The 27159-nt window shown below is 39.1% G+C and overlaps 1 protein-coding gene and 1 pseudogene across 8 annotated transcripts in view; one reads left to right on the forward strand and one right to left on the reverse strand.

The window, feature by feature from the left end:
- The window catches only part of TNRC6B (trinucleotide repeat containing adaptor 6B), a 261509-nt gene that overhangs the window by 98538 nt on the left and 135812 nt on the right, over positions 1 to 27159 (forward strand). Inside the window, exon 1 of one of the 8 annotated variants that reach the window (XM_067698166.1) lies at positions 18641 to 18959. The exons of the other annotated variants lie outside the window; for them this stretch is intronic. Within the exon in view, the coding sequence (XP_067554267.1) occupies positions 18955 to 18959 (5 nt within the window). The 5' untranslated portion in view covers positions 18641 to 18954. Of the gene's footprint in view, positions 1 to 18640; positions 18960 to 27159 lie in introns of those variants that run through there. 8 annotated transcript variants of the gene reach the window in all.
- Positions 5228 to 5869, reverse strand: LOC137202697 (U3 small nucleolar ribonucleoprotein protein IMP3-like; annotated as a pseudogene).

The following is a 27159-nucleotide window of genomic DNA, read 5'->3' on the forward strand; positions in this document are numbered from 1 at the left end:
GTGTCCCCTGCATTGGCAAGCGGATTCTTAACCACTGCGCCACCAGGGAAGCCTCTCCTCTAACTTCTCAAGGAGTGATAAGTTTTGAATCTGAAATTGAGAGTCCTCTAGGTAGCTTTTGTGTGGCAGTGAGTAGATTTTTTCCTCCCTCTGTCACAGAACTTGAAAAATTATGTTGCAGAGCACAGTGGTGTTTCATATGCCCTTTTAAAGGAAAAACAGTTAAGACTGGCTTAAAGTACTGACATAACTGCTATTTTTTATTCAGACAGTAGTCTTCTAAGTTGAATGGGACAGTGATTCATGGAATTTACCGAAAATCTGTAGAGAGAAACTCTTTTCTCTCATCTTCTTTTTTCCCTAGAAAATAATTTAGTTTTGGTCTGTCTTATGAAAATTATGTCTCTGAAACCCTTAGGAATGAATTATGCAGAATATGCTATGCTGCCCTGAGGCCAGGTTCACTAAAATAGAATGTTTGTCTTGTATTTGTTGTGAATGGAAACCAGGATATTTTCACAGCTGGTTTAATTTGCTAACCAGGCAGTTTTAAAAATAGCTTACAATATAAATCCTAACTTTGCTGTATTCTGTCAAATGCACTTATATTCTGCATGGGCGGATGGAATCAATTCATCTTTAGCAAGATAGAAAGCCAAACAACTAGTCCCAGTAGAGGGAACTAGGGACACTTCAGTTGCCCTGCCCCCTTATCCACTCCTGCCTCCCAGACTCAGGTCAAAGGTATTATAATATAAAAATCATAGCTCCAATTTGACGAGGGTTTTCTGTGCATTGAGAACTTTGCTTAAGGTGCTGTGTGTGTTATTTCCAACCCTTACAGTGTCTCCACTTCAGATATTGGGGTCGGTAACTTGCCCATGGTAATGCAGCTTGAAACGGAAGTTAGGATTTGAACTGGATCTTTCTGACTTTAAAGTGTTTTATAATATCTCTTGAATGCAAATTCTTTGCCAACCTTGGGATCTATGTTCCTGAAAAGTATTGTGGCTAGCAAAATTGCAGCTGTCAAGATCAAAGTCTCACGGATAAGAGTGAGTTGGGGGAAACAGTGAAAATGGCATAAAGCCTATTTTTAAAACACAGATGAAGGTTCTATTCTCTGAAGGGTATCCATTTCCCAAACAAACCAGTTTTTATCTTTAAAAACCTGCTCCAGTAACCCCTATCCTGAATCAGCTTCTTTAGGTATTCAGGAAACATTGCTGGTAGATTCTCCCACAAGTTTTATGTTATACAAACTGTACTTCTTTTAGAGAACTTAAAACAGCCCCAGCAGACTTGAAACGTCATGGGGAATGGGGAATACACCATTTCCCTTGATTGTTTTGTTTTCACAAATCTCTGACTTTTCACAGATGAATCTTGTTTTATTTTGTTTTGTTTTTTTGTGGGAAGGGGTTGTTTGTTTTTTTCTGGGCTTGGTCTGCTATCATATATTGAAATGATAAAGCAGAAGTGAATCTTCTCTCTGGGGCTTCCTCCAATAGACCTGCCCTCCTCTTCTGTGGGAGTGGGGGGAGCAAAGGTGCTGTGTTCTTTTGTTTGAGGCAACAGAAATAAAAAGAGTGAACAAAATTTTTATTTTTTGTATCTCAGAACTGCAGTTAGCAAAGGATGATTGAATCCTGGATAGTAGGATCTAGGAACTGAATACGACATTCTAGATCCTGTGAGTGACACATTGCTGAATAACTTATGAAATTCCCATCCATTCTTTTTTTTTTTAATTATAAAAGTAACACATGGTTGTCATAAAATATTCAAACAGTAAGTGTGGATTTAGAAATAAAAATGAGACTCTTCTTTTACCCTCCTTCCCTTTCTCATCTTCTTAAACATTTTCTGTATATTTAGAAAAAACAACTAAATAGATTTTTTTCCTAATATAATTCTTCTGAGACTTGCTTGTTTCATCTGACATCTTTTGCAGTCTATTTCATTCTTTTAAACATCTGCAAAACATTCTGTTGAACTGATGTACTGTAGCCATTCTTCTCTAATAAATATTTTGGTGGCCTTCGCTTCTTTGATTATTACAAATAATACTTTATTGAACATCCTTATTCTTATATCTTTATACACAGGTGTATTTCTGTAGAATAGATGTCTAGACATGGAGCTGTTTGGCTCATGGTCATGTTTATTTTTTTACAAGGAGGTAGCTGCTATCAAATTACCTTTCAAAAGAGCTATACCAATGTTCATTTCCATCAGCAGTGAATGAGAGTGCCCATTCCTCCACACCTTTGATGACAATAAAATTATTTACCTTTGAATTTTTGCCCCTCTAATATTTTATTGTTTTATTTACACTTTTATGCTTACGAATAAGATGGAATGTCTTTTGTTCGTTTATTGGCCGTTGATTTTTATTTCGTGTACCACCCTATTTACCTACAATTCCCATTTTTCTTTTGGATTGTTTGTTTTGATAGTTTTGTAGGAGCCCTTTACAAAGTGTAGATATTAACCTTTGTCTTTTGAGATGTTCTGAATATTTTCTCCCAGCCTTATCTTTTAACATTGGGGTATCTGTCATACTAATAAACCATTTACATTTTTATGTAGTAAAATCAGCCTTTATGGCTTCTATGTTTTGTGCTTTCCTAAAGAAGTCTTTCCTACCCTAACATGATGAAATGTCCTGAGTTTTTCTGCTGTATTTTTCGCTTTTATACCTTTAATTGAACTGGTACTCATTTTTGTGTATGGTATGAGGCAGAGATCTAGCTTAATTTTCTTCTGAATTGGTTTCCAAAATGGCTCTCATTCATTGGTATTAGCTTGTACGAAGAGCCTTTTTCACTTAGGGAGGCAGGTGGAGCACAGGGATTATATAACTCGCTCACGGTCACAGAGCAAATTCTAGTAAGGATTAGGTCTAAAATTATTTCTGTTAGCTGATCTGTGCCACTTTCCTTGTTTCTTCATTTAACATTTTTACCATAGGTTCTGGAAGTCTTGAAAAAATTATTTTATTTCTGTGATGTTTATTCCAATGGAATAAGTTCTATTAATAGGTAGATTAAGGTAGCTATGCATGTAGAAAGCTTCTTGAAAACATAATTGCATTTTGATATTGAAAAATATTTGTGCTAAGTTGTTAATATTTAGATCAGTTGTGCTGATTTCTGGTGTACATGTGAATAAGATTTAGTAGAATGTATAGCTTTAAACATTTGTCTATATATATTGTCTCAATATTATTGCTTTTTATGAGGCTTATTTACTATTAGTGTATCTAATATAATCATTTTTCTGAGGATATTCACTTTATGAGCTATTGAAGCAAATCAGACAAACCAAGGTTATTGCCATATGATTACTACACTAAACTCACACAGTATTAATCACATGATGTGTTTGACACAGGGGTAAATATAAAACTATTACAGCTTTTTAAAACACAACACGAGCAGATACTTGCTCATAGATTGTGTTTGATCATGCTTATTGAAAGCTCATTCCAGATAAAATGTTTCTACCCAGGCAGGATTTTGATTTGGTTTTATTTATGATACAAGTGGTGGTCTAGTTATTTGTGGGCATATCATTTATTGTAATTTTTTTTTTGAGATAAACCCACGCACATATGGTCACCTATCTTGTAAATTATTTTGAAGTTAGATATCAGTTTTGGTATATTAACAAGATGAGTTTGGCCTCTTTTAAAAAAATTTTAATATAGCTTATAAACAAATCTAAGCTTTAAATCTCCATGCTGAAATTCACTCATATTCTCAAAAGATATTTGTCTTTAACCTACTAAAATCAATTTTTCTAGTAAATTTTTATCGATTGAATTTTCTTAGTTCTTTTGGTTCATTTTATGAAAGGTGATCATTAAAAATGACTCTCTCAAGGCAGGCTCTCAAAGACATATTTGCACACACATATTTATTGCAGCATTATTCATAATAGCCAAGAAGTGTAAGCAACCCAAATGTCCATTAACAGGTGAACAGATAAAGAAAATGTGGTATATACATACAGTGGAATATTATGAAGCCTTGAAAAAGAAGGAAGTCTTGTCACATGCTACAACATGCATGATCCTCAAGGGCATTATGCTAAGCAAAATAAGCTAGTCACAAAGGACAAATACTGTATGATCCCACCCATATGAGGTATCTAATGTAGTCAAAATCATAGAAATAGAAAGTAGAAAGGTGGTTGCCAAGGGCTATGGGGAGAGAGGAGAGAGAATTAGTATTTAATAGGTATAGAGTTAAAGATGAGAAAATTCTAGTCATCCGTTTCTAAACAAAGTGACTATACTTAATACCACTGAACTGTACGCTTAAAAATAGTTAAGATATAAAATTTAATGTTTTTTACCATAATAAAATAAAATAGCAACCAAATTGAAATGTACCTTAAATGTAAAATATAGCCTGGATTTCAAAGACTTAGTACCAAAAAAGAATGTAAAATTAATAACTTTTATATTGTTTGTTTATTTATTTATTGCACTTAAAAAGCAGTTAGGCCATTTGTTGGCTTTAGGAGAGCATTCCTTTAAATAAGAGAAAGGACTCTGAACACTAAAATCTCATCCATTTTATGAAAACTTGAGACCAAACTCTTCATCATCTGTAAACTGCTTATTCACGAACAGTAGCAAGAATTTGAGTTAAATAAATTAAACCAAACTGTCCGGCTACAAGAAAATGAAAGGAAAGCTGGGGGGCGGGGAAGAAAATGAAAGGAAAGCTGAGGGCGGGGGAGCCCTCCCCCCAAAGTCCTTGCTTTCACACTACAATGTTTCAGGTACAAGAATCCGACAGTTGGGACTTCCCTGGGGGTCCAGTGGTAAGACTCCCCCTTCCAGTGCAGGGAGTGAGGGTTCCATCCCTGGTCGCGGAACTAAGATTCCACATGCCTTCTGCCCAAAAAACCAAAACATAAAACAGAAGCAATATTGTAACAAATTCAATAAAGACTAAAAATGGTCCACATCAAAAAAAAAAAAAAAAAATCTAACGATTCCCCAGCGCAGCACAAAACCGCTTCCCGTAAGGCAGTCATTTAATTATCAACTGTCCAAAGGCTAAGAAAATTTCGTGGAAAAGGAGCATACCCTCTGGCTCTGTGCGTGGCCTGTAGCTGAGGAGCCAAGTTCTTAAGAACCGAGGATTGACTGCCATACTCTTGGGGAGAACGCCTTCATAGACTCTAAGGCATCCGTTCTCAGCTTCCCCATCTATAAAATGCGGCCCTGGCGAGGCAAGACCTGATAGGCGTCCAGATGGAAGCCTTCACGCACCTCATTGTACTCCAGCACACGCCGCTTGATCTTGGACGAGTCAGCCCAGATGATGAAGTCCTACATGCTGCACGTGACAAGGAAGGTGGGGTCGGTGACCACGTTGGGGCCCTTGTGCACGTGGCCCTGCTCCATGAATGCCACGGCGGCCTGGAGGTGCTGCGCCAGGCGCGGCTCAAGCACTACAGTGAGCAGGCTGTGGCGGCAGAAGGACGAGGCCTTGAGGAAATCGCAGAGCTCTGGTGATCCACATGTGGGCACTAGGCCGAGAGCATACTTCTCCAGCAGCGCTTCAGCAGGTCGTGCAGGCGCAGCTCGCACGCGCAGCAAGGCTCAGCTGGTTGTAGCGTGTGTCGTCCTCGTACCGCTGCAGCTGCAAACGATGACGCCGCGACACGCGCAGCTCCTGCGGGTTGAGATCAGTGACCTCCCGGTTCAGGAACACCATCTGCTTCAGCAGCTTCTCACGGAATTTAAGCTTCCACACCATGGTGGCGGCTCAGATGCTCTATATTGTTTTATGTTGAAATGATAATCTGTTATATATGTTGTGTTAAATAAAGCATATTAAAATTTTAAAAACCAAAAAAGTCTCATTTAATAATGTATTTTATAGACAGTATCCCCCTTTTAGGGATTGTTGATATAATTAATTGTATCATTTTCTATATTTCTACTCTCTTGGGGTGCTTTTTTTAACTTCCCTTTCTGAGGGAGAGTCTATTCTTGCATCGGAGACCTGTAAGGAAATCGAAGTGTTGAAGACAGTTTTATATTGATTCAGAGAGAAGAATGTAATTTAAGGAGTCAACACCACCCTTTATACCCCAGTGTGGTGTAATATGATTTTGTGCTTGAGGTGCTATTTTTTAAATGTCTTAACTCCAGTGTCTTGATTAAATTCTCTTCTTACTAATTACATTCTTCCCAACTTAAATGTCTAGTTATAAAATGCCCTTTTAATTTTTCTGAAATATTAATTATACAGACCTTTTGTAAGTTCTGATAGTTAGTCCTTACCTTTGTTTCTGCTCCTACTCTAACTCCTTAACCTACAGTTCTCTCTTCCTCACATTCATCTTATACTGTGGTACAACTTTTAAAAGTTTATTCTTTCTAAGTCTCTACAGTTGATAGCCCTTGTTTTATATTTGACTACCAAATTTAACACTAAACTCTTTTTTTTTTTTTTTTTTGCGGTACGCGGGCCTCTCACTGTTGTGGCCTCTCCCATTGCGGAGCACAGGCTCCAGACACGCAGGCTCAGGGGCCATGGCTCACGGGCCTAGCCGCTCCGCGGCATGTGGGATCTTCCCGGACCGGGGCACGAACCCGTGTCCTCTGCATCGGCAGGCGGACTCTTAACCACTGCCCCACCAGGGAAGCCCAACACTAAACTCTTTGGAAACCATTCTTCTGGTGCTTATTTAAAGGCTTTTGGAAGCTCTGTAGCATTTCCTAAATACAGAGAAAATGAAAGTATTTCCAAATCACTCATTTTATAGATAATTATCTTCAAAACACAAACCTTGGTATTTGGCCATAGGAAAGGGTTTTTTGGTTTGTTTGTTTTTAACATTTTATTTTCTGTTTTCTACCATCAGTTTTTCACCAACTTTTTTTTTCCTTTGGGCCATTAAAATATGTACATGTTGAAATAAACTTATTAAGAAGTACCAAATTGAATGCTTTATAAACTCAATCATTACTACACAGCAGTAAGCTGGACACCAGGAAAATAGTTGGATTTCTTTTTTTAATATTTATTTATTTGGCTGCGCCAGGTCTTAGTTGCAACACGTGGGATCTTCGTTGTGGCATGCAGGATCTTTTTTAGTTGCCGCGTGTGGGATCTTTAGTTGCGACATATGGGATCTAGTTCCCTGACCAGGGATGGAACCCGGGCCCCCTGCATTGGGAATGCGAGTCTTAACCACTGCACCACCAGAGAAGTCCCTGGATTTCTATATAATCTTTTCAGATTGTTTTTGGGAGAAAAGAAGTGAGAGTTATTTTCAAGTTTATTAGTATTTTGAAAATGCCACAAAGAGGTTCAATAGATAGTTATGCTCATGGAATTTTTGCTGCTGGGAATTTTAGTATAACCATAAACATTTTATACTAAGTCTTTGGGAAACTTTCAGTTGCTAATAAATTTTCTAATATACATAGAAGTCACTTAAAAAATTTAATTCTTTGAAAATGTCTTTAAGTTCTAAACTCTATTTTATGAGGTTTTTCCTGTGTTTTGTAATTGAAAATGACTACAGACTGTGGATTGCTGCTACACTTACAGGTTAAAGTGGTGACTTTAAACAACAGTGAATAGGGTAGCTCATGTGGCTCTCAGAAAACTACAGTTAATTTAATAAAAGTCTTATTTATTTAGCTTATATTTTACTTATGAACAAATAATATGCTTTCATGGAAGAATATTACTTGAAAGGCAAAATGTAGTAAAATTAATTTGCCCAGTTCCTTGAAATTGTTGTTTTAAGGTTGCTTTTTTGGAGACATTACTGTTATCGTATAGTTGTAAAATGTTTTGAAATACATAGCATTATGTAAATATAGATAATGAAATGCATGTTCAGTTGCAAGAATTTCCAGTGGTGTCATGAGGAGAAGGTAGTGTTTATTTCCCCCAAATTTTATGTTCACTGGAGGGTATGGACACAAGTCCTGCCCTAAGCACTGCGCCTTTCCTTACCCACTGGGAGTCTGTGTACTGAGGTTTTGGCAGAAGTACGGGGTGGAGGGGGAGGGAGATTGTAGTAAAGAGGAGGTACAGCATGATGGCAGGCAGTGAAAGGTCAGGCTAAGGCTTTTTGCTCTGTCTTCAGCTCTACAAGAACAGAGACTTTTGCCAGCGTGGTCACTGCCATTGGCACCAGAAAACGTCAATAAATATATACTGAATAAATTAAGATGTCAGTAAGTTCCCACAGACTGTTAAGAATCCCTGTTCTGCACACTCACTTTGAAAGTCTGAAGTGGGGTGACTAAAAATCCTAACTTAAGAATATTTTATTTATTATTAGCAGAAGAAAAGTGAATTGGTAACCTGTCATGTTTGACTTTGTATTCAGTACTTTCTTAAATATATTCCAACAGATCCAGCTTTAACAGATTCTCCTCTTTAAGTGTCCCTACCTGTAAGCCAGTTGATTATTATTTCGCAAAAAAAAAAAAAAAGAAAGATTTTCTATGCAAGACTGAACTCTTTCTTTGCTTCCAAGGGCCTCCATAAGATGCCTTTAGCCTACTTATGCATATTTTCTCTACTGTTTGAAGGATCTTCCTGCTCCTGCCCAGTGTCTCTCAGTAAGGTCTTCCATGCGTGTCTCGTTTCCTTCCCCCTCTCATGCCTTTGTTCAGGGAAAGAGACCCTTCCTTCTGACCAGGAGCAAACCTAGGTTTTGTGGGAATGCTCTTTAGGAAAAAGAAAATCAGATAGCCAACAAGGACCTACTGTATAGCACAGGGAACTCTACTCAATATTCTGTGATAACCTATATGAGAAAAGAGTCTAAAAAAGGATGAATTTCAAAATATATTACAAAGCTACAGTAATCAAAAACAATGTGGTACTGGCATTAAGACAGGCAAACAGACAAATGGAAAGAATAGAAAGCCCAGAAATAAACCCTCATATAAGGTAAGATTATCTTTGACAAAGGTGCTAAGACCATTCAATGGGGAACAGAGAGTCTTTTCAACACATGGCACTGGGAATTTTCAATACCCATTTGCAAAAGAATGAAGTTGGACCCTTATCTTATACTATATACAAATATTAACTCAACATGGATCAAAGACCTAAGCCTAAGACCTACAACTATAAAACTCCTAAAAGAAAACATAGGAAAAAAGCTTCATGATACTGGACTTGGCAGTGTTTTTTGGATATGACACCAAAAGCATAGGCATAAAAGCAAAAACAGACAAATGGAACTACATCAGAGTTAAAAATTTTTATGCATCAAAGAACACAGTCATAGAGTAAAAAGGCATTCTACAGATTGTGAGGAAATATTTGCAAATCATATTATCTAATAAGAGATTAATGTCCAGAATATATAAAGAGCAACTCAACAACAGCAAAAATCAAATAACCTGATTAAAAAATGTCCAAAGGCCTTGAATAGACATTTCTCCAAAGATGATAAAATAAATGGCCTTTACACATATGAAAAGATGCTCAGCATCACTAATCATCAAGGAAATGCAAATCAAAACCACAATGAGATGTCATTTCACACCCATCAGGATAACTACTATCAAAAATAAAAAAAGCAAGAAACAAAATAAATATTGGCAAGGATATGGAGAAATTGGAACCTTTGTGCACTATTGGTGGGATTATAAAATGGCGTAACTTCTGTGGAAAACAGTTGAGAGTTTCCTCAAAAACTCAAAAATAGAACTACCAAATGATCCAGGAATCCCCTTTCTGGTTATGTATCCAAAAGAATTGAAAGCAAGATCTTGAAGAAATATTTGCACACTCATATTCATAGCAGCATTATTCATAATAGCCAAGGGGTAGAATCAACTCAGGTGTCCCATTGGTGGATGAATGGATAAACAAAATGTGGTATATACAGGAAATGGAATATTATTCACTCATAAAATGATGGAAATCCTATTAAATGCTACAACATGGTTGGAACCTTGAAAATATTATAAGTGAAATAAGCCAGTCACAAAAAGACAAATACTGTGTGATCCTACTTTTATGAGGTATCTAAAGTAGTCAGATTTATGTAAATAGAAAGTAAAATGGTGGTTACCAGGAGCTGGGGGGAGGGGGAGAAGGGGAGTTGTTTAATGGGTGTACAATTTCAGACTTGCAAGATGAAAAAGTTCTGGAGATCTGTTTCGCAACAATGTGAATATATTTAACACTGCTGAACTGTACACTTAAAAATGGTTAAGATGGTAAATCTTACATATTTTACTACAATAAAAAAAAAAGAGATCATCTGGGCATAGTTTCAGGACCCCTCCTAGGGCTTTGGGAGAGCCCCATGAAAGTGAGGGGTCCTGCAGCTAAAGCTTCATTAGCTTCATATTGAAGCATCTGGGGTTTTTTGTGTTCTTTTGGTTTTGTTTTTTGTTTTACTTTTATTTGCATTTATTTTCTTGTGGCATTTATTCTGGTCCGTAAGTTTTTGTTTCTTCTGGAATATCTTTTTTTTCTGTGCAACCTCTTCTTCTGGTTTAGGAACAATGTGTTCTTTTTCAGTAAGGATATCTCAGTGTGGTAGGGAGAGCTCATGTATGGGTTGATCTGACCATGAGCTCTGTTAAGTCCTGCACCACATCCTGGGGACTTCATTCACCTGGATGTGCTCAATGACCAGAGAATCTACCCCTAAACCCTTAAGTTCAGCATTACTCTATGGATTATTGAGCATGTGCAGTAAAAATTCAGCACTCTTTTTGGGCCATGGAGCCCCACTGTTTGGCCCGGGCACACCCACCAACTACACCATTGTAGCAACAGGATGGCACACATTGCTGAAACATCTATTTTGACCATTCTGATTCTGTCCTTCCTTTGAAACTCAGCTCAAATGAGCTATAGTGTCTCAATTTTCTAACTCCTGTCTCTCTGAGGGTTGGAACCATATAGTTAACAATTTATCTTCTACTTTCTTGTTGACTGTCCAGTGTCTTATCTCCTAATTATAGGATGTTAAGTGTTGTTTCTTTTGCCTCTTATAAATACCCAGGTTAATAGTATTCATCTATTCATTCTTTTGCTTATTCATTTGGTCATTCATTCAGCAAACATTAATTGAATTCCTCCTGTGTCCTAGAGATAGAAATAATAACCATATACCCTGCCCTTAAGAAGCTCATAGTTTAGAGGGGGAAGCACCAAGTAAATGGGTAACAATAACAGTAGGGTTTGAAGGTGCTTCCGTAGAGGCGTATACAGGGTGCCAGGAAGCACAGAGGAGGACACTGAACTCAAACAGGAGTGTCAAGGAAGGCATCCTCCAGATGCAAATTTGATTTTTGAGGTTTGATTCTAAAGAATCTGAGAATTTTCTTTTAATGTTCCTTAAAAGGTCTGCTAGCATTCTAATTTATAAATGTGTAACAGGAGTGTAAATGCTAACCTTCTCCAAAGATTTTGGATTCTAGTTGTGTTAGAGATTCCACTGTAGTTTTGACTACTATTTCTATCTATATACCTTCTGACTTTGTTGGGGATAAAAATTCTGAAAAAACTTAGTTCTTACATTTATTTCTCATCAGCCTTCTTCATCGCTGTCGTTTGGTAGTACTGAAGTTGATAAGACTTAGAAAAGCTTTTGCCTTTCCTGTGTTTTCTACACGACAAACTCCTACTGATTCTTTAAGACTCGGTTTAAAATCTTACCTCCCCTGTGAAACCTTTTCTGACTCTCAGGAGTTAGTTCTTTGTATTCTTATAGCGTAACTATCTATATATCTCAATTTATACTTTAATTATGGCAGTTACCATGCTATATTTTAATTATGGATTTACATGTCTCTGTCCTTCAAGGTGTTAAAGTCCTCTTTGTACCCTCCTGGGCTTAGTTCTAGCACAGCATCTAATACATAGTAGATGCCTAAAAGATGGTTCTTGACTGAATGAACAGTGAGTTCAGAGTTTGGAGTCTTATTTTTGAAAGGGTGGATTGGCCTTACTATATACTTCATGGTCACAGATTGCATTCTTTTTTTTTTTTTTTAATATTTACTTATTTGTCTGTACCGGGTCTTAATCGCAGGACGCGGGATCTTTTAGTTGTGGCATGCAGCATTTTTTAAAAAAAAAATTTATTTATTTTATTTTTGGCTGTGTTGGGTCTTTGGTGCTGCGCGCGGGCCATCTCTAGTTGCAGTGAGCAGGGGCTACTCTTCGTTGTGGTGCGCAGGCTTCTCATTGCGGTGGCTTCTCTTGTTGCAGAGCACGGGCTCTAGGAGCACAGGCTTCAGTAGTTGTGGTTCATGGGCTCTAGAGCGCGGGCTCTTTAGTTGCCCCACGGCACGTGGGATCTTCCTGGACCAGGGCTCGAACCTGTGTCCCCTGCATTGGCAGGTGGATTCTTAACCACTGTGCCACCAGGGAAGCCCCCATGCAGGATCTTTAGTTGCAGCATGTGGGATCTAGTTCCCTGACCAGGGATCGAACCCAGGCCCCCTGCATTGGAAACATGGAGTCTTAGCCACTGGACCACCAGGGAAGTGCCACAGATTGCATTCTTAACAACAACCAGTTATCTAACTTACGATAGAAGCCCCACTACCACCTCCATCTGACTCCCTCACCTAGAAGTCCACAGTTGCCTTCCAACTTGTCTCTGCTTCTCCACTTGGTCCTCTGTAGTGTATTCTCCATATAGAAGCCAGGATGAGCTTTTGAACACATAACTCTGATTCTGTCTCTCCTAAAGTGGTAGTAAGACCTCCATGAGTCCTTGGAATGTTTACTTTGGGAGGTTTTGGAGACTTTGTCCCACTTTATAGGAAACATATTAAAAGGTACCCTCATCCCATATTTTTTTTTAAAAAATATTTGTTTGTTTAGTTGGCTGTGTTGGGTCTTAGTTGCGGCACATGGGCTTAGTTGCCCCGCCATCTTAGTTCCCCAGCCAGGGATCGAACCTGTGTCCCCTGCATTGGAAGGCGGATTCTTAACTACTGGACCACCAGGGAAGCCCCTCATCCCATATTAAATACGTGGTTTTATTTATTTTTGCTATTGTATGTTAAAAGAATTTTAATAATTTTGCTTCTGAAATTCTTTGGCTACAAATAACTGACTTAATTTGTAATCACCTAAGATTTCTTAATAATTAACATATTTAGTATTTTTTACAAAGTGAGAATTATTTTCAAATGTAAAGAAACCTTATAAATGCTCAACTTAGTGAATGAAATTGTTGGGTGTTATATTCCAAGGACACTGAAGCATTTATTAATTTTTATGGTTATAATTTTCTTTTTGTATTTTAGACTTGTAAATATATTTTTTCAGGTCCCAAACATTTGCCTAGACCCTTAAAAAGCTTGTAGATCCGAGATATTAAGTGGAGACTGCGTAATGGATAAAATGGCACTGTTCACTCTCCTGCTTTAAAATTCTTTTGTGACTTTCCACCGTTCTTAACAATAACATCCTTTCTGTGGCCTGCAAGACCCACTATGATCTAGCCGCTCCCACCTCCTCGGCTTCGTCTCCCACCTCTCTCCCTTGGTCACCTGGCCTAGCCTCCTGATCATCCCTCTTGTTCTTTCAACACTCAAGCAATTGCTTTTCAGCTCAGCTTAAATGCCCCTCCTGAGAAAAGCCTTCCCTAACCACCTGATCTAAAGTGAGCCTCTCTCAGTTTTTCCATATCCCATCAACTCTTTACTTCCTTCTCAGTGAATTTCCTTCTCCCATGAGGATATTGGCTCCATGTGTACGAGAACCTACCCTGTTTGGTACTACTGTATCCGCAGCACCTAGCACAGACACAGAGAAAGCAGTTAATACATACTTGTTGAACAAATGAAGAGTTATGTTAATAGATTTTGTAATTTAACAATCCTCGAGTTGTTGGTATAAACCCTACATGGTCATAATGAATTATTCTCTTAAAACTGGTAAATTCTACTTGCTAATATTTTACTTAGGATTTTTGTGTTCGTCTTCACAAATGAAGATTGGTCTGTAGTTTTATTTTTCATACCACATCTGAGTCCAGATGGATATCAGGAATATGTTAGCCTCATAGAAGAAATTAGGAAGCTTTCTCTTCTGTCTCCATGTGTTCGGGAACAGTAGAGATAACATGAAATTATCTGTTTGATAGAAGAAAACTACTTAGGCCTGACGTAGTTTCAGTGGCTAGTTCTTTGAATAATTATCTAACACATTTCTGCAATGGTTTTTTTTTTTTTTTTTTTTTTGCGGTACGCGGGCCTTTCACTACCGTGGCCTCTCCCGTTGCGGAGCACAGGCTCCGGACACGCAGGCTCAGCGGCCATGGCTCACGGGCCCAGCCACTCCGTGGCATGTGGGATCTTCCCGGACCGGGGCACGAACCCGTGTCCCCTGCATTGGCAGGTGGACTCTCAACCACTGCGCCACCAGGGAAGCCCCTCTCTTGTTTTTAATTGATCACTTTCCAAAGGATTATCCACTTTTATTTATTTATTTTATCTTTTATTAATTTTTAAAACAATTTAAGAATTTTATTGTTATTATTTTCATTGAAGTATAGTTGATTTACAGTATTTTGTTAGTTTCAGGTGTACAGCACAGTGATTCAGTTACAGATATGTGTGTGTGTGTATATATATATATATATATATATATATATATATATATGCCTTTTCAGATTCTTTTCCCTTATAGGTTATTACTAAATACTGAGTATAGTTCCCTGTGCTATACAGTAGGTCTTTGTTGGTTATCTATTTTATATATAATAGTGTGTATAAATTAATCCCAACCTCCTAATTTATCCCCCCCCAACCCCCCTTTACCCCTTGGTAACTATAAGTTTGTTTTCTATGTCTGTGAGTCTCTTTCTGTTTTGTAAATAAGCTCATTTGTATCATTTTTTTAGATTCCATATATAAGCGATATCATATGATATTTGTCTTTATCTGGCTTACTTCATTTAGTATGATAATCTCTAAGTCTCTCCATGTTGCCACAAACGGCATTATTTCACTCTTTTTTATGGCTGAGTAGTATTCTATTATATATATATGTATAGCACATCTTCTTTATCCATTCATCTGTCAATAGACATTTAGGTTGATTGGCTATTGTAAATAGTGCTGGAGTGAACATTGGGGTGCATGTATCTTTTCGAATTATGGTTTTCTCCAGGTATATACCCAGTTATTTATTTTTTGAAACAAAATTTTTTAAAAATTTTAAGTATAGTTGATTTACAGCGTTAATTTCTGCTGTACTGCAAAGTGTTATACATATATATAAATTTTAAAATTTATTTTTATTTATTCATTTTTGGCTGCATTGCGTCTTCGTTGTTGCACACAGTCTTTCTCTAGTTGCAGCGAGCGGGGGCTGCTCTTTGTTGCAGTGCGCAGGCTTCTCATTGCAGTGGCTTCTCTTGTTGCGGAGCACAGGCTCTAGGTGCACGGGCTTCAGTAGTTGTGGTACATGGGCTCAGTAGTTGTGTCTCATGGGCTCTAGAGTGCAAGCTCAGTAGTTGTGGCGCACGGGCTTAGTTGCTTCACGGCATGTGGGATCTTCCTGGACCAGGGCTTGAACCCATGTCCCCTGCATTGGCAGGCGGATTCATAACCACTGCGCCACCAGAGAAGCCCCATATATATAAATTTTTAAATATTCTTTTCTATTATGGTTTATCTCAGATATTGAGTATGGTTCCCTGTTGTTTATCCATTCTATATGTAATAGTTTGCATCTGCTAAACCTGAACTCCCAGTCCATCCCTTTCCTACACCCCTCTCCCTTGGCAGCCACAAGTCTGTTCTCTATGTCTGTGAGTCTGTTTCTGTTTTGTAGATAGGTTCATTTTAAAACAAGCAAAAGTTTATTGAATCAATAAAGATTCAGTCTACTCTTTATGATTTTATCATTGTTAATTTATTTTTTGAGTTCATTACTCATTTTGTAGATTTTTGAGTTAAATATGTTCAGTTCATTATTTTTCAATCATGTTTCCTCATAGAAATATTTTAGTAGTGGTTATATAGTCAGCGAAGGTGCCAACTTTGAAAGATAACACTCATTTGAACATATAAGTTCAGGTTTATTTGTTTTAAAAGTAAACTCATTTTTTGTTACTTTGTATCTTCACTTTGTAATATAATTTATTTTTAGGGCAGTTTTTTTTTTTTAATATTTATTTATTTGGCTGCGCCGGGTCTTAGCTGTGGCACACGGGATCTTCATTGCAGCACGCAGGATCTTTAGTTGTGGCATGCATGTGGGATCTAGTTCCCTGACCAGGGATCGAACCCGGACCCCCTGCATAGGAAGCCCAGAGCCTTAGCCACTGGACCACCAGGGAAGCCCTGTAATATAATTTAAAAACGCTGTCTAATTGTTAATATGAAAACAGTACAATAAATATAACTATACCACAAAGTCCAAAATGCCTGGAAATACAGGGAAAATAGTGCATTTATTACACTTCTTTCTTTGAGATGAACAATTGGACTAATTATTTTAAGTTTAGAGGTATCTCACCAAGAAAAAGATTCCTGGAGGTTGAAGAAAATAATTGATCATATCATTTGAAAATAGAGCTAATATTTTGCTTTAAAATGTGTTTGTTTCTCTACGTTTTGTGCAGCTTGCTATAACACAAGGAAACACGTAGTCACGTTTATATGATAATATTCTGCATTGAGGAGTGGAGACTTGGCAAAATTCAGTCTTGTAAAGAAATTCTGTCCATCACAAATTAAAACAAGGCAGCTGTACAATTTCCATGCATTTTAACATGTTGAGCATGCTCCACATAAGTAACTTTCCGTGGCTCATCTGGAAGGTATTGGAAGGATAAAAATAGACTAAATGTTCAAAATTTCCATCCTAGGAGTTTCCTGCTTTTGCTTACAATCTCAATTGTCAGTTCAGGTCCTGGCTCCTACTCCACTCGGGTCTGTGCAAAGACAGTGGAAGCGTTTACGCCATAAATATTCAAGCTGCCAGATCTTCTAGGCATTGGCCTCTGCCTGCCCTGAAACAACTCCTTTCTGGTTCTTCTATCACAGTGGAAAAAGCGAAGGAGGGAGACTTTATAAAGACCCAGAAGCCAGGATGACAAACGTGTGGGATTTAGAAAGGGTTCGTAGGTTCCTTTTCAAGGAACGCTGGGCTTACAGAATCCATCATTTCTGTGCTGGCTGGCATGTCAGATTACGCTTGGTCAGCCCAGTTCATTTGGAAGAATCACACTGTGGAATCTGAGCTTTTCTGGTTCATAGAGATAGATGGAGTCTGATAGTCACAGGGCACTTTTGCCCGCTTTCTGTGATTTTAGTTACTTTATTTCCTCAAGCAGTCCTTAAAACAAATAGATGGAGATGATTTTCTGGAAACTATGTGACTTTTATTCCTTGTATGTGGATAGCACATTTCCTCTCTTCAGCCCAGCACTTCTGAATGGAGGTCTAAGTCATTAATTCATTCATTTATTTACCTACTATGTGGGGCTAGGTAGGTATCAGGCCTCACACAGCAGTGAAGGAAGATGTGGTATGTGTCCTTATACATACTGGGGACGACCAACTATAAGCAACTTCTTTGACAAATAATAAATTGCAGTTATGCCTGGTGCTATGAAGAAGTAGTAAGGGAAGTTACGGGAGTGTTGAACAGGAAGGCCTGGTCTAGACGGGGAGGGTCAAGGAAAACTTTCCTGGGGTAATGACTTTTGAGATGGCAAGGATAAGATGAAACAGAACTGCTAAAAACAAAGAAGCCGAGTACAGTTTTAGGGCTGAAAGGAATCAAAGATACCATCTACTGATGGCCAATCCTTACATTCCACAAATGAGAAAACTGAGGCCTGGAAGGTAAAGGGAATTGCCTAACTAAGGTTACACAGCCTGTTAGCCCCAGAGCTAGAGACGCAAACCCAGCGTGGTTTTCTTAGGTGGGTTGAAAGCAAGATGCACTGAGTCAGAAGAAGGCTCTTAGGAATGGGGGAAACCAGGTAGGTTTTAAATTTTAGCGCTGACTCTAGGTCAGCTGCCGAGCTACTTCCTCAGGTGGGGGAGGGGATTAAAGGTGACTCAGATCTGCCAGCTTGCTGTGCTGTAGCATAGTTTTTATTTGGGGTGCGGGGAGGAGGTACCAAACATACATACACCTGAAACAATAAATGTGGAGTTCAGCTGGGAAACCAGTCACTGTTCTGCAGCTGTCTAGCTGTGTGATTGGGATAAGTCACTTAACCTCTCTGAGTTGGCATTCACAGATTATACTTTGGTATGTTTCCTTTCAGTCTTTTCCTGTGCATTTTAGGAGCTTGTTAGAGATCAGTTGTGTCCTATGTTTCACCTCAGTCTCTAAAGACGAAAGTCTCTTGTTTGGGTAAGGTGTTGTTTAAGCCCCTTTTTAAAGAGTAGTTTGCCAGCCTGTGCTTGCCCAAACATCCAGAGAATAACTGTAGCAAGTGAGCCAAGCTCCAGGATCTGTAAGAATCGTTAGCAACTGAGAACATTTCTGTAAACCAATAAAGGTTTTTATATTTTGTTCATCTGTTACCCTTATGCTGTTGCCACTTTCACATTCAGTGTGTGTAGGTGGAGAGTATGAGATAACAGCGTTTCACAAATGAGAGTGGGTGGAAAAGGGCCGCTTTCCCTTTAAGGTAGTTTCAGCCCCAGTTCCCTCCCCTTTCCTGATTGACAAACCTACCCAAAGTCACATGATCCGCCTCTATTTGAAGGTCACAAAAAGCTGTTTCCTTTAGAGACAGAGGGGGAGAGAGAGAGCAAGAGGGAGAGTGAGTGTGAGAGTTAGTTCAAGCCAAAATGGCCGACAGAGTCTCTGCTGGTTTCTGAATATTTAAAATACAAAAAAACAGATAGACAAAAAGAAATCATTTTTTGGACCTTTTTTCATTTCCATTTCTACCTTGTATGCCTCAATTTGCTGGATTTAAGCACTGCTGCACTTTATGAGGTTGGTAAATATTTTCAATTTTTTAAAACCAATTGATTTATATGGATCTTGTCTAACCGTTTTCACTAGTGGTGTTGCAAATCGACATTTGTCTAGCGTGGAGGCTGGCTTCAGACATTTCGTGAATCTGTGTAAATCAGACCCGTGATGTACTTTTGGTTCGGCATTTTAGAAATGGAAAAGCCTTGGTAAAATATTTGATTTTGAAGTGATTTAATTGCACTTTTAATTTATATGCAGATATTCATCATCGTTTCTGTCTTGCAAATAAATGAAGCTGCGAGTATTTGGAAATTTGATATTTAGAAAGAGGTTTTTTAAAAAACACAGACCTCTCCCTGCCCCCTTAAATCTGCTGCAAAAATTTGCATAAATATAAATGGGTTTGCATTCTTTCGGCTGCTAAGGCCGACAAAGGATCTGGGAGGGCAAGCACTACCACGGGAAAACCTTTTTCTTTTTCTCTTTTTTTTTAAAGCTAGGCCATCCTTCCTAGAGAGATGTAAAACCTAAAATAAGACCTGATCCATTTTAAACATCAGGCTGGGGGCGAGTGAACACCAGGAGGTTTGGGGTTTGTAGATTCCCCTGCTTGAAAACCTCCCAAGCAATGTGTGGATCACCCCTCTCCTCTGCGCGCGCTCATTTGCACTGGGTCTCTGTGTGTGTTCTCAAATATGCAGCCAGATGCGCTTTTATTTTGATTGTGGTTCGAACCAAATGGTGGGACTATCTTGTAAACATGGTGTTTTAAAGGGTATAAACAGCTATTCCTCCCGATTAGGAATTATTTATCAGTTTCTCCCTGTGGATTGGCTTTATTCGTTTCTCATAGATTACAATTTCTGTTTAATCTTACACAGATGAACTGGGCTTTTCAGCACAAATTCAGCATCTGTGTGTGTAGTTGCCTGTTTTAGCCACGTATCCATTGTGAAGTGGTCATATTGGGTCACCTAAATAAGTAGCTGTATGTGTTACCCCTGAAACTGTGTGTGCAGTGCACTGAAGTTAAATTCCATTACTCCTAATGCAGGATTCTAGAAAGCCTGGGAACAGGGAGGGAAGACGGCTGAAAACTTGCTTTCTCAGAGCCACCTCCCCCTATCATTGTGAGAGTGTGATGTAATGCTTCTCGGTCTGGTGGGCAGAAAGGATCGTAGTTTTGATGCGGCGGGTAAATTGCACCCCCCCCGGGGAAATTACCCCCCCTCCCGCCCCCCGCCTCCCAGCACATCCCTGGCTCTGAGAGGCCTTGTTTTCTTTTTTTTTTTTCCTTCCTAATTTGTATCCTCCTGATTTATGCCTTAGCATATTGGCATGAGAAACAGACTATTTTTCTAAATCTGTTACAAAGTATAGTTTAGAAAGGGCATTTAAAATATGCAAATAGGTTGAATTGTCATATCCCCATCATTAAATATGTAGACTTGGATTAAAGCTAATTAAGCATAAATGGAATAATTTTGATCAGAAGTGAGCAGTGGCTTTTTTTGGCTGTTGTTGTTTCCTTTTTAATTAATCTAATTATAAGATGTTTGCTGGACCTGAAAGTGTTAAAAAAATGCAAAAAAAATGCTGGACCATTTTGAAAATTTGACAGTCTGGAAGAGGGTGTGTAGTGCTTTCAAAAGCTTTATTCACTGTTAAAATGGATTGGCCTCTTGTGCTGAAAATGGCCTGTTTCTTTGGGCCAATTGTGTGTAGATGAAGGGACTTTCATGCTAATTTAACAAAAAGACTTTCCATTTGAATTCATAAAGATAATTAAAGTCCTCTGTCTGTAAAGAGCAAGTATTTTATTATTTTTCTAAAATTAATGTTATTATATTAGTGGAAATGAGTAGAGAAGTGACGGTTTAAATTCAGTGTAAATTTTTTTGGTATAAGTTCAGCTTTTGTGTAAGAGGGATTGGAAACATTACAGTCAGCAGGTAATCTGGAACAAATTTGTCTCTTAAAAATTTTTTTTACAGCTTGAATTTAAAGGAAAAGACAGAAATTGCCATAGTGATAGGGAGTGTTGCTTTGTGGTAGACCTAAGGAAAATTAGAGCTCTGATTTTTGTTGTTTTTTTTTTCTGAAAATGAAAGCGCTTATTTGGGGCTTTACTTGTTAGATGATTCATTTTACGCCCATTTCCTAAGTTGGCCTTACAAAAGAAGAATGAGAAGAACCTAAGCTTTCCATGTTTTGCCATTAGATTGTTTTTGTGGACTGTAAACATGTGAATAGCAGTTTAATTCAGTTTGCAGAGCAGAGGGACCAGAAGCAGGGTGCCTGGTCTCTTAGGCAAGAAGAAGAATGATATAATGAACATTAACAGAATGCCATCTGATTCTTTGAAATGTTTTGGTAAATATTCTTCTCTCCTAGACAGGTTGAGAAGTGCGATAAATAAGACCTGGTTTCACGTATGTTAGGCATTATGGCTCTGATGAGTTTCAGAAGCTCAGCTGCCATTTTGGATCTAAGTTCCTTCAGGGCCAGTCCTTATGGCACACCAAACTATGGGAATTCAGGAGCAAATAAAAATGAGTAATAAATCAAGTGTGCAGATGGATGGTATTTGTGCCTTTTGTTGAAGTTTTCTTTCTGTTGGTAGCATGAAATGAATCTAAAAACTTCAGAGATGTAGCTGATGCTATGACCAGCAAAACCCCAGGGATATTAGAACTTGCATGTTGTGGTTTTTAAAAATGAGACAGTGTATGCAGGGGAAGTTTCTTACTGGAGAAAAATAATATAGTCCTCACTGAAGTCTTCCCACCCCCAATGCTGGGTCTACTTGTGATATTAATGTCATTATTCACAAGGCTACTCTGTCTCAGGAAGAATTGTCACAGATTCATTATTAAGATTTTACTGAAGCATCACAAAAATTGATAGCGCCTATTTATCAGAAGTGGTATCTTATTTTTAAACTGTTTTTCAGTCCTTCCATCTGTGTGCCAGAAAGGAAGCATTGGCATCTTTGGTATATGGTGCAAACTCAGCCCTGTTGTTCAGCTTTGAATGGCCATTTGTTATTCTCTGTCGCCACCGGGACAGTCCTTTAAAAATCAACTTCTAAAATTTGAAGCAGAGACTTCTAAGGCTTTTCCAGCTCTTAAACTTACAAAGAGACACAGAAAGAGTGATATGTGATGATGAGACCTTCAGGTTCTGCAGAGCAGGCCCCAGCAGATAACAGTAGTAAGGGGTGGGCCTCACCCTACCCAGCTGCCCCAGAACTGAAAAGTTTTGGAGAAATTTAATTTTTACAACTCAGTATGATCATTGACCTTCTGCAGTTTAAATTGGACAAGGCCCTGAGGCAACACAGGTGAATGTACTTTGTTCCTCCCCTCAAGGAGTACCCATCTAATGAGGGAGATACCCAGGTAAAGAACCAGTGGCTTTACCTTGGTGCTACGTGTGCAACAGTTAGAACAAGTACCTGGTACATAAGTAGCCTGAGTATCTGCATTAGGAGAACCCTTATTTAAAGAAGCCAAATAATTACTCCTTATTAATTTTTAATTATCATTTGGCTATTAGATTTTCTTTAAGTGGAACTCGGAATTTAAAGGTGGGGTTTCTGATCATTGACTGGGGAGTGGGGCAGCCTATGCTAATTGTTTCCTAGTACAGTATTGTTCAAGGGTTTATACTAATCCGACTTCCCTCACCTTCTTGTGATTAAGGCTTGTGGTGGAGTGGGTGGGGTGAATTGAAGCCACTTGGCCTGAAAAGGGATTTAACCCGCGATGGTGACATTTTAACATGCTTTCCTTTCTTTCTTCAAATATTCAGCAATCATTTATTATGCCTGCTGCCGGTGTAGGTGCAGGGGGAGCTAAGAATTCATTTGGTCAGCCTGTGGCCCTGAGCAGCCACCGGTTCCTGTGGAAATATTTACCACCTGATGACTGTCGAAGCTACTGCTTTGGGTTATGACTAGGATAACCTATAGTTCTTTCCCCTGATGGTCTCCTTACTGATAGTCAGGGAATGGATGGTAAGTTTTTGCTTCTGGTAGTTCTAGAGACTTCGATTTAAGGTTTGACGAGATAGTCACTTTATCCTTTTTTTTTTTCTAGGCCTGCAAAATTATCCTTTAAATTATCTCTGAGAACCTTGCAACTTAAGTTGCCTCCCTAGTTACTCTATCATATCCCTTAGTTTTACTTTTTTTTATGCCCCTTAATTGTGTCAGTATCTGCAATCACATTATTTGTGTGTGGTACATCACTCCCCACAAACCAAAGCAGACTGTAGTGTTTTGCTTATTGCTCAATCCTCAGCATCTAGAATAGGGCTTAGCACAAGTAACTGCTCAATAAAAATGTGTTTGAATTAGACCTGAGTATAAGGTCACCAGGACCAGCTATGTGACCATAAGCCCCTGTTTCTTTTTTTTTTTTTTTTTTCCTCGGTACGCGGGCCTCTCACTGCTGTGGGCTCTCCCATTGCGGACGCGCAGGCTCAGCGGCCCTGGCTCACGGGCCCAGCTGCTCCGCGGCATGTGGGATCCTCCCGGACCGGGGCACGAACCCGTGTCCCCTGCATCGGCAGGCGGACCCCCAACCACCGCACCACCAGCGAAGCCCAAGCCCCTGTTTCTTAATCAGTAAAATGGGAATAATATGTTGTTGGGAAGCAGAAGGGAAATGCTGTATGAAGGGGCCAGCACCTAGTCTCGTTGCTCAGTGTTTCCTTCCCCTTTGCTCTCTCTCTGTTAAGTAAACCAGAAAGGCTTTTATGGCCCCACAGATGCTTGATCCTCTCATGGCTCCCAGGATCATGACGCGTGGGCACTGATTGCCCAGAGCTTCAGTCTGGATGAGGGCAGGGGCAGCGCTGAGCCTTTTCTTTTATTCAAGTCCCTACATTCCTACGGTCTGAGGTCATCTCTCCCTGCTCTCCCGTTCCCTTCAGGCTCTGCCTCTGTGGTGTATCCACATTTGCTTGGCTGCTTTTCATACATTCTGTGTTTTGCATCTAAAGGTTCTCAACAGTTTCAAATGAATTGGTCTTAAAGTTTACAACGCAAAGGAGAATATAAAATACAGTGTTTTTTCCTTCATTTTCATTGTTCTGAGCCTGCACATGTAGACTCTATTTAACCAAACTGGTAATAGACAATTTTATCTGACTCAAAAGACAGATAAAATTAAAATTTAGGTCAATTGCCCACTTTATACAATGCTGTTGAATTAATATAGATGACAAATAGCTTTCATTCATTGACATTGGACTGGAATTTGTTTCAAAGAAAAACAAAATTTTTATCTGTTCATTCATTACAAATAATTATTTGAATACCTATTACCTGCCAGACATTGGGATAAGAGCTAGCATAGGAGTAGTAGGAAGATTTTTTTCCAGGTACCATTGCTGAAGTTAGAAAGAATATAAATGCAAGGAGCCTGGCCAGTCCTCAGGGTGTTGGGTGATTACAAAAGAGGGACGCCCAACCGACATAGAGGGACCAGCTTATGCAAGGGCCCTGAGGCAAGAGAGGACTTCAGCATATTTGGAGAACTGTATGTAGAGTACTTGGACATGGTTGGAGGGTGATGTGTGTAAAAGAAAAGATAATCTGGGAAATGAGAAGTGAAACTGAAAAGGTAAACACTGGTGAGTTGCAGAAGAGTCTATATAAGTCATGTTTGGAAGTCTTTATCCCGAGAACAATTAAAGGGTTTTCAGCAGGAATTTCACCTGATCAGATTGAACTTTTGAAAGATATGCTCTAGTTGGACTGTAGAAAATGGCTGAAGGATTGAGTATAAGACCAGATGGTGTTGCAGTAATCTCAGGTGATGGTGGCCTGGGCTGACAGCAGAGCTGGGAAGAAGTGGATAAAACCAGAGACATTTAGGAAGAAGATTTCACAGAACCTGATCATTGAGGGTTAGGGTTGGGGAAATAAAAGATGACACCTCTGTCTCTGGCCTGGCCTGCTGATGGATGGTGGTACCATTCACGGAGTTAGGGTCTATTTAGACGAGAGACACGTGTGGGATTGAGAAAATGAGTTCAGTTTTGGAGTAATTTAATCTTGGGGCATCTAAATGAAGGTCTGGAGTAATTAGATATCTGGCTGGAGGTAGATTTGAGAGTCATCAGTGGTCCCAGCTTTACCAAGATTTTCCTTTTTAAGTTGATTTCTTTGGTAAGATGTCCAGAAATGGCAGTGTGCAGTGCAAGTGTTAAAAGAACACTATTTTATAGAGAGGGTAAGACCACAGATGTGCTCCCATTACTACAGTGGTCACCATTAGAAATACAAAAGGAGTTTGAGGGAGGAGAAAGGCTAATTTTGGCTGGGTTGATCAGAGACGTCTTTATATGAGGACGTTTTATTTGAGTTGAGCCTTAAATATTGGGCAGAATTGTGAAGAGCAGACATGAGGGCAGAGCATTGTAGCTGGAGGGTTAGTTGTGTTCAGAGGGGATTGAAGGGAGTTTGAATGTCTGTGGGAGAGCTGGGACGCCTGCTGAGTAGTTTGGATTGCCAAGGCAGATAGTGGGGGGTCTGTTGAAAGTCTGAAGGCAATGTGATCAATGTGGTATTTTGAGAATATTAGTATGGCAGTGAGGCAGAGGAGGGACTGGGAGTGGTGGGATTGGGAGAGGGCAGGACTGAGGGGAGAATTGAGATAGGCAGGCCAAGTAGGAGGCCTGTTATGAAAGGGCCTGCCCTAAGACTGTGGCAGTGGGGCTAGAAGAGGGACCAGGGACTCCAGGTTTTCAAGGTGAATGACGGGAATCTTCAGCAGAAATGAAGATGGGGAATTCCAGGTCAGGCATACTGAGTTTAAGGAGCTGGTGGGATTTCCGGATGGAACTGGTTAGCAGGCAGCTGGCAATGTGGAGCTGACGCTTGAGAAAGAGGTCAGAAGTGGAGATAAAGAATTGGAAGTCATCCACATAGAAGTGATAGTTGAAGCTGAGAGGAGATGAGGTCACCATGGGTGCAGAGAATGGAAAAGAGAACTGAGAATGGGGCCTTGGGGACAGGAAGAGAAAGAGGACCCGGGAAAGGATTAAAGAAAGGTGCTTGTGCAGGACAGTCGTGAGTCACTGAAGATGAGGGAAGGACTTCTCAATCTCAGATGCGGTCAGCAGGTTTTGATGCCGCACAGGAAGAACAGTATTTGGTTATGGCAACGTCCCCTAACCTGGTGTTGGAAGGTGTTCCGGTGGGAAAGGTTTGGGAATCATTAGGTTATGCCAGCACCATTCAGTAGAAATAGAATGTGAGCCATGTGTTATTTTACATTTTCCAGGAGTCACATTAAAAAAAATAAAAGGAGGGAATTCCCTGGCGGTCCACTGGTTAGGACTCTGCTTTCATTGCTAAGGGCCTGGGTTCCATGGGGAACTAAGATCCCACAAGCCACGTGGCACAGCCAAAAAGAAAAAAAAAGAAAAAAACAGGTGAAATTAATAATATATATTTTATTTAACCCAATATGTACAAAAAGTTAAATCAACATGCAACAGATTTTAAAATATTAATGAGATATTTGACATTCTTTTTTTTCATACTAAGTTTTCAAAATCTGGTGTGTGTTTTATAACACATTTCAGTTTGAATGTGAAATGTTATTGGAAATGCTTGATCTGTATTTAGATTTGATAAATTTTACAGTTGAAAAAGTACGTTCACATACCCAAGTTTTTTCAAACATACTAGAGTTTTCTAGTAATAGAAGTAAGTAATCAATTAAAAAAAAATTTTTTTTTTTTTTTTGGCTGCACCATGTGGCTTGCAGAATTTCAGTTCCCCAACCAGCGATTGAACCCGGGCCACGGCAGTGAAAGCCCAGAATCCTAACCATCAGGCCACCAGAGAACTCCCTTAAAGTTTAAATTAATTAAAACTAAGATACATTTTAAAATTCAGTTTCTCAGTCACAGTAGCCTCATTAAAAGTTCACACTAGCCATGTGTGGCTACGAAATTGGACAAGGGAGGGTTTATGCAGAGTAAGATAGGCTGCTTGCAGCTAACGTGCACTTTGGAAATAGCCAGAGTCACAAAGCATTCTTCCCATCACAAAGCATTTCACAGGATTGGTGTTAGAACACATGTGAGCTTATGCTGATGAAATTTTTAGAATTGAAGGGGTCAGATCCTAATTTTGCTTGTGAGGAGATGAACTTTTTATGCATAGATTCTAAAATTTAAAACAGGAATTTAAAAAATT

This window comes from Pseudorca crassidens, chromosome 11 (genome assembly GCF_039906515.1).
Source record: "Pseudorca crassidens isolate mPseCra1 chromosome 11, mPseCra1.hap1, whole genome shotgun sequence".
Classification (NCBI taxonomy): domain Eukaryota; kingdom Metazoa; phylum Chordata; class Mammalia; order Artiodactyla; family Delphinidae; genus Pseudorca; species Pseudorca crassidens.